Below are 10,511 nucleotides of genomic sequence, written 5' to 3'. Positions count from 1 at the left end.
TATCAAATAACAACAAAATGTGCTACAGTACTAAAAACTCATTTTTCGCGAACTAAACACGGCCTTAATTTGGAGGCTTTGGTTCTGAGCACACGATGACATGAACACGCTGCTCTCGCCGTGGGGCCTCGGTCACTGACGTAGCGCCCCCACCACGCAGAGGGAGGCGGGGGCCCCACGCCCCCTTGGCGAGTGGCATTAACCGACCCGGCGGGGAGGCGCGCACGCGCACAGCAGTGCAGACCGACCGCGCCGGCGCCAGGTAGAGTCGCAGCCGCGGCCTCCTGCTCGACTACCTCGCGCGCCTCGGGGGCCGAGCTCCAGGCCCGCTCGCTGGGAGGAACGGGGGGGCGCCGGGGCGCAAGGCGATGCCCTTCTGGTGGCCGGGGAGGAGGTCCTCCAGGCCGAGCTCCAAGCGCAGGGACGCCGGCCACTCCGCCTCGGCTTGCTGCTCGCCGCGCCACTCCGTCGACGCCGTCTCCCCTACCGCCTACGCGCCCGCCGGCGCGTCGCCGTCGGACCAGTGGGAGTGGGCCTGGGCGCGCGGCCTCGTCACCCCGGCGCCGCGGCGGGGCGCCGACAGGGCCGGCGGCGCCGGCGCCGCCCCTATCTCGCCGTGCGGCGGCAGCGGCGGCGGCTCGGGGGCGGGCAGAGCGGCCGCCGCCCGGGGCTTGCCGCTCCCCCGGCCCGTGCACCGTTCCGCGCCGCAGCTCCTGGCGCCCTCCTCCCACGCGGTTGATGCGCCTTCCGCGGCGGCGGCGCGCGGGGGCTCGCCGGTGTCGAGCGGGAGCTCGTCGGAGTCAGACGAGGCGGCGGACAAACGAAATCACAGGTACGAATTTTCGCATCTGCCGTGATCCGTTTGTGATTACAGCGGAAACAATGCGATTAGTCTTCGTGGTTGATCAATTAAGTCGATGGAGCTGTGTGGTTGGCAAATGTCAGTGACTCAGTGGTTTTGGAGTCGAGTGCCATGACCATTGACCAAGGGTTGGGGAGTGAGGCTTCGCACAAATTTCTGCAGTTGACCCCTTTCGCGCTTGTCATTTGCCGTGGACACGGGGAGTCAAGGTCAAATGCGTGTCATCCAATGAGAAGCTGCAACCGGTCGTGTTTTAGTTTGACAAGTTAGTCTTGCAAAAATTGTTGGTTTCATGCTTATCAATTGGCATTTGAATTACTAGTTCGCTGAGTTTTATTTTAATTTCTAGAATTTCTTTGCAAGCCAGTTTATTGAACTGATTTTTAGAAGACCATTTATTGGATTATTTACAACTGGTATTCAAGATTTTGTTGGCATTACTGTTAAGTATCAACAAAGTTGGAGTATAAGGTCTTATGAAGATTGGATAGTTCTTGGTGGAGGGTAAAGTTTTTTTATTACATTAGCGGCTGCTAAACTTGCTATATGACCATTATAAAGGGTCAAATTCCTTTTTTTATGTTTTTACTGTGGATATCATGTTTTTGTATTCTGATGCCTGAACACAAGAGTAAATCAATTGGTGTTTTTTTTTTCTGTAAAACCTCTGAAATCATCCAAAGTCTCCAATCCACGATCAGAATTATTTTGTCTTTTAATTTTCACACTTTCTTATTTATCTACCCTTGACCCTTGTCAGACTTTTTATTTGTTTTTTTAATCTATTTTTGCCTGCTGACAGTCTATTGTTACAGTCTATTATTTAATCTGATACTCACTATTTGTTGGTGCAACCTTTAGGTATACAGATTCAACTATCTATCCTGGAGCAAGAACCATGCCACCTGATGAACTTAAGTGCATGGTGGAAGATAAACACCTCGTTTCAAGTAGTGCTCCACGTGAGCACCATAAGTTTTTTGATGTGCCTGTCAGAGAAGTGCATTTGAATAACCTTGAAGCTTCAACAAGTAGGGCCTCATTGCATGGTAGAAGTTTTCATAAGGATACACGTCATGCGAGAACAAGGAGTCTTTCCCCAAGAAAGCATGCTTTTGCTTCCAGTTATGCAAGTCCAGGAGATCATGGGTTTAGTCCAAGGTCAACAGTTAAGAGGATGGATGATCTGAAGCGTCTGTCTCAACCCTTGCCTCGTCCACCAGCTTCCATTCGTTCATCTCTCACTGCTTCCATCCAATCCCAGTCAGAGTGGAAAAGGGGGAAGCTGCTAGGTAGCGGCACATTTGGTCAGGTTTACCTTGGATTCAACAGGTATTAGTGACTTTATGTATCATTTGAAGTTAAAATTAAACTTCAGTTCAGGTCCTTCATTAATTGATTTTTTATACTTGAAGATAAGAAATATTAAGAAGAGAAGGATTCATTTTTTCATATACTTTTCTATCCAAGGGGGATAATTTAATCATCAAAGTTTATCCATATAGATTCCAACTCTGTATAACACAACTTACTATAAATGCACCTTTTTTTTGTCAATGTTTGCATGGCAATTTGTTAGTAGGTATAATCTAATATGCAAGATTGTCTTATACTGTCTTGGGTCATTTGGACTGCCATGTCAAATTCAGTGAGCTAAAGAAGTTTGGAAATGATAGCTTTTGGTATTTATGCTTATTGTTTTCTTTAACTAAAAAATGCTACATGTTGCACTTCATTGTATGACGCGAAATGAACTCTGAGAACTATTTCTATGTATAACTGCTGTACTCTTGATTCTTCTATCATTTGCATCTTGTGATTGATCTTAACCATCTTTTATATAGTGAAAATGGGAAGTTTTGCGCAATAAAGGAGGTACAAGTTATTTTGGATGATTCAAAGTCAAAAGAACGGCTCAGACAATTGAATCAGGTCATTTTCTGTCCTTATCTCATTGATAATTTTCTGTAGATCAAAGGCATGTATTAATGTAATACTTGTACCATGCATTTTTCTTTTTCTAAATTGATGTGAATCATGAATCATGTTAATTTGGTTTAGTAACTCGTATCTTGCTTTTATCACAGGAAGTAGATATTCTTAGACAACTCTCACACCAAAACATTGTGCAATACTACGGAAGTGAACTGGTGAGTTCCATGCAGCAACTGATAACCATACTGTTTGAGTGCTGTGCAGCCATAAAATCTTGTTAGTCCTGTCCTGTCATATTCTTGTTATGCATATTGCTTTCTTTGAACTTCTTTCTAATTGTTTGCCCCCATTAAGGCCATTTCTTGCCAGGGAACGTATCCGGTGCAAACCAAGCATCTTGTGCAAACCCGTGCAAACCTACTAAAAAAAGTTTCAAAAAATTCTGAAAAAAATCATGAATGTGCTTCTCAGCTTACCTCATCTATATACAAAATTTTATGGTCAAATTCATCTTACTCTAAAAGTTACAAAAAAGACAAATTTTCTGACAACAATAATGGTTCAAATGCATCTCAAATTTGTCTTTTTTGTAACTTCTAGAGTAAGACGAATTTGACCATGAAATTTTATATATTGATGACGTAACCTGAGAAGCACATTCATGATTTTTTTCAGAATTTTTTGAAACTTTGTTTAGTAGGTTTGCACGGGTTTGCACGAAGTCCTTGGTTTGCACTAGATACGTTGCCTTCTTGCCAAGGCATAACTAGTTGCCTTTACTTTCTTCCCGAACTGCTCAGTGCTGATTATTAGACTTCCCTAACTTTTTATGATTTTTGACAGACTGATGATGCACTCTCCATCTATCTTGAATATGTTTCTGGAGGTTCGATCCATAAATTACTTAGAGATTATGGTCCTTTTAAAGAACCTGTGATTCGTAACTATACTCGGCAGATTCTTTCTGGACTTGCATACTTGCATGGTAGGAAAACTGTGCACAGGTAATGTGAATTATATTACACTATAACTGTTTTCCAAGTTCAATTGAATAAAAGATCAGTATATAATTCTTTATTTGACAGAGACATAAAAGGAGCAAACATACTTGTTGGCCCAAATGGAGAAGTCAAACTTGCTGATTTTGGCGTGGCTAAACATGTATGTGTCTTCTTTCATTTTTCTCCCAAAAGGTTTGTGTTTGTGTGCATGTGTATAGGAGCATCATTGGAACCTCACTCAGACACTCACCACTGCACTAGCATGTAACTACTCTTAACAAACAATTAGTTGGCCAGCTAACCAGATAGAGCTCAGGGAGTTATATACATGTTTGTATATCTTGCAATCTTGCATAAATTATGCTGGGAGGTGTGGGTGTACACCCCTACCACCCAAGTTCAAGTCCTCTTCAAATCGAATCTGGGTGCCTATTTTATTCTTCATGAAAAAAACATGCATCTAGCTCCTTCTTGATTGGATCTCGTTTTATTCTCACTTGCTCCCTGTAAGGTTGAGGATGGTCAAAATTTGTTTGTCCAATCATGTTCCCCATATGATGAAAACATGACTCTGGTTGCTACTGCAAGCTCTTTTTGCAATATAAAATCCAAAACGAGATACTTTTGAGTTTTTGTCCTGTATCTCACAGTCACATTATTGCATATATTGAAGCAGATAACATCTTATACCGAAATACACTCGTTTAGAGGAAGCCCATACTGGATGGCTCCTGAGGTATGCTGTTTTCTATTGATGATGTTTGAAGAGCTTTGCCGTTTTTTTATTTTGCGGGTAAAGATTTGCCATGTGGTTTCCTACTCCAAGAATGATTGTGTGAAATACTTCAAATTCTTCAGGTCATAATGAACAAAAATGGGTACAGTCTTGAAGTTGATATCTGGAGCCTTGGGTGCACAGTTATTGAAATGGGAACTGGGAGGCATCCTTGGCATCCACATGAAGATGTATGCGTATTCCCTCTTTGTTACATTTTACTGATATATTTCCATGCAATTTAGATCAGTCAATCTGCTTAGTTAAATTCACAAGCACCCACTTCATATTTGTATAATGTTAATGGCCATTTTGTCCCAATACATGGTCCTCAGGTACCTGCAATGTTTAAGATAGTTAACACTAAAGATATACCAGAAATCCCAGAGAGTTTCTCTAAAGAAGGGAAAGATTTCCTGAGTTTGTGCTTGAAGCGTGATCCCGCTCAGCGCCCCTCTGCAACTCTGTTGCTGGGTCATCCTTTTGTTCAAGACCATCAAGACGTAAGAGTGACCAAATGCAATATTACTCAGTTGAGAAATGGACTATCTTTACCCGCAGAGGCATATAATAAAAAGGTGACTTTACCTGCTTATTCTTTTTTAATAGAATTTTTTTATTCTCTTCTTCATAAGCTTTTCCTGTCATGTCAATGTTTGCTTTGCAAGGATTCTTGATACTCCATTCCTTAAATTTGCTTGCAGTCCATCAAAGAACCTTCATTGAAGAGAAGCATTGCTCCTCTGCAAGGCCTTGGAGGATTAAGAGCGCGAGGTTTCACAGGGTTTTCCTCAGCATATCCTTCGCCCAACAAGACCTCCAGGTACAGTAACATGTATTTGCTGGCCATCCTTTCCAGTTCGTCAAATCATACCTGGTATCCTAACTGATGACCACCGTCATCCTGCAGCAGCCGTATTGATGTGAGAGCAAACATGTCTCTCCCAGTGTCACCATGCTCAAGCCCGTTACGACGGGTGAAGCAATCAAACTGGAGCTGCGTTGCTTCTCCATCGCACCCGGCATTCTCATCAGGATCTGCAGCCTACAACCCAGTCAGTTACATGCAGAGCCAGATGAGGCGAAGCGACCCAGTTCCAGATCCTTGGTGTGACATCGGCGAGAGACCACAAAGCCCATATGGCTCCCCAAAGAGATTATGATTCTCATCTGTAGAATTGTTGGATAGCCTACCCCAACTTGCTTGGGAAAAAAAGCTATGTTGTTGTTGTTGTTGTTGTTGTTGTTGTATCCGTAGAGTTGTTGGAGGCTAGGATTTGTCGATATTTTTACGACAAAGTCAGGGATCCGGTTAATGTTTGTGCCCATAAGTCCTTTGTATTTAGGAGGATTCTTGATTCCTCGTGATCTGATCTGTTGTATAGATGAAAAGGAAGGTGTAACTGATGAAGTGATGATTGTTAACTGTATGCAGGTGTTGTAAATGGTCATTGTACATGTTGTAGATTAGAATAACACATAGCGATGCCGAGGATTGTTTATGCAGAATAATGATTGTGTTTGTTGTTTATACAAAGTAGTCACAAAGAGATACACTCCACTTGCATGTTTATGTTGTGACCGGTGAGCTATGAGCCTGTGACCAGGCACATGAAGAGGCACATGAAGACCATGTGAGGCAGTACTATTTCAGTAGCTGGATTGGATTTTCTTTTCAAAGGGTAACTAGCTTCATCTGCTTATTCAGAGGGTGGAGCTGGTTAATCTTAAAACTCAACTCTGGTCGCCAAAAATAACTCAAAACGCCTAGACCGGTTTGGTTTGATAGATTGCATGTTGACATCGCATCATAACATTTCCTCCGTGCTGTTTGTGGACTATATTAAGTAAAACTAATAACCCCCATGAACTGAAACGCGTGGAAAAGATCTTCAGCATTCCCTTAGTAGCAGAAAAATAGAATTCTTACTGAAAAAAGAATTTTGCGGTGAGCGTGGATCGAACACGCGACCTTCAGATCTTCAGTCTGACGCTCTCCCAACTGAGCTATCCCCGCTAGTTGTGAATTTTAAAATTTTTATTTACTTATATATTATAAAAAGCAAGCATGGTCTACCAAACTCGGTAGTGACTCCAGTCGGTGACTCGGTGGACAATGGTCTTTGCTGATTGCTATCTGTAGAGAAAGCCTGATACGATGGCTAGTATTTCAGTATCAGTATGTAATGCTACATTCGTGACACCTAAAATTTTTATTTGGTCCGCATTTTGTGTCATTGACAAATGGATCTTAGTTCATTCCGTATGCCGTATGCGAGTCGAATTAGTCCTTCATCCACGACTCGATCACATAGATCCCTACAAATTAACACACGAGTAATTATATGTATCAGATAATTATACCAACTTTGTCCGTAGCAACACGAGCATGTTTGTCTAGTTCAAATATAAGTCCAGGAATTATTACTGTAGCTTTTTCAAAACAAAATTAACCTCTTAAAAGTGAAGATATAGATTATTTACTGAAATGAGCTTTGATTGATGCAAGCCCATAACTACCATCTCCTCCCTTTTCTTTCTATGAGCTGAAGCATCTCCTATCTCAGAGTCTGAAACTGATCAAATAAATACGAACTGTTGTACGTTAACATGAATATTGCCCGGTTGCCCCGGCGCTGCACAAACAATGCGGCGACCACAAGCCACAATCATACACCCCATTCATAACAACTGTCAGCGGCCGCTAGAGAAGGGGAGACAAAAGTGGAAGACAGCAGCAGAAAGTGAAGAACAGGACTTAACAAACAATTTCCAGAGAGAAAAAAAAACTAAACCACAAAGAAGTGATGAAGAAAGGCGTGGTAAGCAACAGGATCAACCGGGAATCAAAGCCGATGAGAGAAAAATGGAATGGAAAAAAAGTGGCAGCAGCGGTAATCATTCGATCTTGAATTCTTGATCCACTGATCCGAGTGGAAAAAGAGAGGTCAGTTCAGGCCTTTGCGGTTGCAGGTCCACCACCACCCCGCGCCGCCCGGCCGGCGCGCTGCAGGTAGGCATTAGTTTAAGGGATTCTCTTCCGCGGCGGCCGGCTGTGCGGCTGGCTCTGCCGCGCCACGCCCCGCGCACATCGCGCTGCGCTGCGCTGCCCTGCCTAGCTGCTGCTGCCGCGGCGTGCGCATCACTGGAAAGATGGGCCTGTGGGGACGGGGCTCCCTCTCCTTCCCGGCGCTGCGCCATGAATGAGTGAGTGGTGCGCCTTTTCTTCCTTCCATCTGGCGCAGCTCGCCTCCTTCCTTTCCGCGCTCCTCTGTCCATGCCCCGCTGCTGGCCTCCTGCTTCTTGCTTCCGGAGTAGTAGGTGTTCTTGGCTAGCGAGCAGCACCGGCGCCGGCGGCGATGGCGAAGGAGACGGAGTACTACGACGTGCTCGGCGTCTGCCCCGCCGCATCTGACGACGAGATCCGCAAGGCATACTACATCAAGGTCCCCACTTAATCCTTTCCCTCCGTCTTTCTTGCTCGTCTGCTGCTGCTGCTGAGCTTCGCCTCCCATCAGAAACAGCAAATGCCTTTTGGTTCGTGCTTGTTTGGGAAATTATTCGTATGTGTTTTGATTCCATTTCTATGTTCAGGCGAGGCAGGTGCATCCAGACAAGAATCCCAACGACCCGCAGGCGGCCGAGAAGTTCCAGGTCCTCACTGCAGCTTGATTCACTCTTGCTGGACAGCGACTCGATTTAGCGGAGTGAATGTGTGGTGTGCTGACAAGCTGAGATTTTTTCCCCCCTCTGGATGGTTCCCAGGCTCTTGGAGAGGCCTACCAGGTTCTGAGCGACCCTCTGCAGAGGAAGGCCTATGACGGCTACGGCAAAAACAGCGTATCCAGGTAGGTACTAGGTACCAACTTGACATTTTATATTTTTCCAAAAAGAAAAATGAAAATGAGAGGATGGTATAACGCAGCAGCAATTGGAACTTCAGAACTCCGAGAGTCGAGTAAATTAAGCTAATGTCTCCAGAATGGTCATATACAGTGGATCAATCTCGGTTGTCAAATATTTCAGGGACAACATACTAGATGGCACTGTTGTTTTCACCCTCCTTTTCGGGAGCGAGCTGTTCGAGGACTATATTGGTCATCTTGCAATGGCAACAATGGCTTCCACTGAGATGACAAGCGACAACGACAACCCCGAAAAGCTTCAGGATAGGCTCAAGGTTAGTTGACCAGGCAGGCTATTTCTGTACTAATGATATTTTGGCACTCCAAATTTTGATGTAATGAGGTTGGTCTCATTCTATTTTTATTGTGATCAAGAATGTACAAAGGGAACGAGAGGAAAAGCTAGCTAGATTCCTCAAGGAATTCCTCTCGCAATATGTTCGTGGCGACAAAGAAGGATTTGCTAATCGTGCGGAAGCTGAGGCGAAGAGGCTCTCCAGCACTTGTCAGTCTTCTGATCCTATTAAACCATTTGTACTTTTATGTTCTCTAGCATTCAACTCACTGTGAAAAATGTCCATTTGCAGCATCTGGACTGGATATTCTTCGCACTATCGGATATGTATATTCTCGACAAGCAGCAAAGGAGCTTGGCAAGAAGGCCATGTACCTAGGAGTGCCATTCGTGGCTGAGTGGGTCAGGAACAAGGGCCACCTATGGAAGTCACAGATCACAGCAGCAAAAGGTGAAAAACTTTTTTCTCATACTGGATTGTGCTCTGATGATTAAAATTGCTGACTGATGTGGGCAAAAGGAGAAATGCAGGAGCCCTGCAGCTGTTACAGTTGCAAGAGGAGGCTTGCCGTCAGAGTAGCAAGGATGGCAATGCCACGGAGCAGGATGTTGACTTTCAGATGAGGATGAACAAGGATCTGATGATGAGCTCACTGTGGAAGCTGAATGTTGTGGACATTGAAATGACTCTCCTGCATGTTTGTGAAATGGTATGTATCTTGAGGTATCTGATTACATACTGTATGATAAGTACTAAGTAGTGCCTACAACTGTCTGGACTACGAGTAGTTTTCTATTCCAGCTTCATCTGTTGAAACTATCTGCACATCAATCTCATTTTATTTGACGAGGTTTTTATTTAGGTGCTTTACGAAAACAATGTCAAGAAAGAGGATCTGAAGGCCCGAGCAACGGCCTTGAAAATTCTTGGGAAAATATTTCAGGTAAATTAATTTATATGGCGATGTGCTGACTGCTGCATCTAAAGTTTAACCAGTGAAACTGACATTTACAAATTCAATGTTTGATCAAATGGAACATGAATAGAGGGACAAGGAGGCATTACCTGGGCCAGGGCCAGGGCTATCAGGGCCATCAAAACGAACAGTTCTTGACGATGACAGCAGTTCAGATGACAGTTCAGATGATGACATAGCTCGGACGGTGCCATATCGAACTCCTGCATTTACTCAGGCAATTGTTGAATCACCATGCATATTTGTTTCATATCAATGATTTATGAATTGAAATCTTCAGTAAGAAGTCAGTACGTTTGCGGTGCAGGGAATCGGAAGGCTGTTCAGATGCTTATGCAACCCTGCTTATGATGTTGACGATGATTTTGAGCCCCGCAAATGATTTCTAAAGAAGCAGACACCAATAGATGTGTTCAAATGTTCGTGACTTTTGTCAAGTATATGATTCAGAACCATGTGAGTCCAGATCATACGTTATCTTAAGGATACACATGTCGATGCTACTTCAGCTCTGGTGAGCACAATGACAGTTCCGATTCCAGGGTTCCCTTTTTCTCTCCCATGAACAGTAGCTCTTCAACTTCCCCCTTTTTTTGAAATAGATTCAACTGGGTTGTGTTGTGCGGTTGTGCCTATGTAATTTGTTGTTATTGATGTTGTCAAAAAAAAGGGAAAAGAACAAGTTTATGTAAAAATCCATTTTCTGATCCTAAAATGATATGGTACATTCAGGTATGTTAACTTTTATTTAATACTGTTGT

At 43.8% G+C, this 10,511-nt stretch overlaps 2 protein-coding genes and 1 non-coding gene across 5 annotated transcripts; 2 read left to right on the top strand and 1 right to left on the bottom strand.

Moving 5' to 3' along the window:
- The first annotated feature begins 234 nt into the window (after positions 1 to 234).
- On the top strand, positions 235 to 6,134 carry LOC120704611 (mitogen-activated protein kinase kinase kinase 3-like). 3 transcript variants are annotated; one of them, XM_039989077.1, is made up of 12 exons: positions 235 to 832; positions 1,724 to 2,194; positions 2,707 to 2,794; positions 2,950 to 3,012; positions 3,641 to 3,801; positions 3,883 to 3,958; positions 4,475 to 4,534; positions 4,657 to 4,764; positions 4,909 to 5,151; positions 5,278 to 5,396; positions 5,484 to 5,741; positions 5,824 to 6,134. In XM_039989077.1, exons 1-11 carry the CDS (start codon positions 369 to 371, stop codon positions 5,734 to 5,736), a joined length of 2,106 nt encoding a protein of 701 aa, XP_039845011.1. In that variant the 5' UTR covers positions 235 to 368; the 3' UTR covers positions 5,737 to 5,741; positions 5,824 to 6,134. The 3 variants fall into 3 exon arrangements, with proteins under 3 accessions (XP_039845011.1, XP_039845019.1, XP_039845004.1); XM_039989085.1 differs by having other exon boundaries at positions 5,487 to 6,134; XM_039989070.1 differs by having other exon boundaries at positions 236 to 832; positions 5,484 to 6,134.
- Positions 6,135 to 6,517: 383 nt separating this feature from the next.
- On the bottom strand, positions 6,518 to 6,590 carry TRNAF-GAA. Its single transcript has one exon. It is a non-coding gene; the product is annotated as a tRNA-Phe (tRNA).
- A 725-nt stretch (positions 6,591 to 7,315) lies between these two features.
- Positions 7,316 to 10,449, top strand: LOC120704601 (chaperone protein dnaJ 10-like). Its single transcript, XM_039989061.1, has 10 exons — positions 7,316 to 8,019; positions 8,168 to 8,227; positions 8,339 to 8,421; positions 8,600 to 8,753; positions 8,854 to 8,983; positions 9,066 to 9,224; positions 9,305 to 9,483; positions 9,637 to 9,717; positions 9,821 to 9,967; positions 10,058 to 10,449. Exons 1-10 carry the CDS (start codon positions 7,933 to 7,935, stop codon positions 10,130 to 10,132), a joined length of 1,155 nt encoding a protein of 384 aa, XP_039844995.1. The 5' UTR covers positions 7,316 to 7,932; the 3' UTR covers positions 10,133 to 10,449.
- Positions 10,450 to 10,511: the final 62 nt, after the last annotated feature.

This window comes from Panicum virgatum, chromosome 1K (assembly GCF_016808335.1).
Source record: "Panicum virgatum strain AP13 chromosome 1K, P.virgatum_v5, whole genome shotgun sequence".
In the NCBI taxonomy this organism is placed as follows: Eukaryota; Viridiplantae; Streptophyta; class Magnoliopsida; order Poales; family Poaceae; genus Panicum; species Panicum virgatum.
Note: the sequence above shows the minus strand (reverse complement) of the source record. Positions and strands in the feature narration are given on the sequence as shown.

Excerpts from the sequence above, each read along its gene's own strand:
- LOC120704611 (XM_039989077.1), top strand. The coding sequence starts at position 369 with ATGCCCTTCTGGTGGCCGGGGAGGAGGTCCTCCAGGCCGAGCTCCAAG. Across the intron at positions 5,152-5,277 it reads CAGAGGCATATAATAAAAAG|TCCATCAAAGAACCTTCATT; the intron begins GTGACTTTACCT and ends ATTTGCTTGCAG. Across the intron at positions 5,397-5,483 it reads TCGCCCAACAAGACCTCCAG|CAGCCGTATTGATGTGAGAG; the intron begins GTACAGTAACAT and ends GTCATCCTGCAG.
- LOC120704601 (XM_039989061.1), top strand. The coding sequence starts at position 7,933 with ATGGCGAAGGAGACGGAGTACTACGACGTGCTCGGCGTCTGCCCCGCC. Across the intron at positions 9,225-9,304 it reads ACAGATCACAGCAGCAAAAG|GAGCCCTGCAGCTGTTACAG; the intron begins GTGAAAAACTTT and ends GGAGAAATGCAG. Across the intron at positions 9,968-10,057 it reads GAACTCCTGCATTTACTCAG|GGAATCGGAAGGCTGTTCAG; the intron begins GCAATTGTTGAA and ends TTTGCGGTGCAG.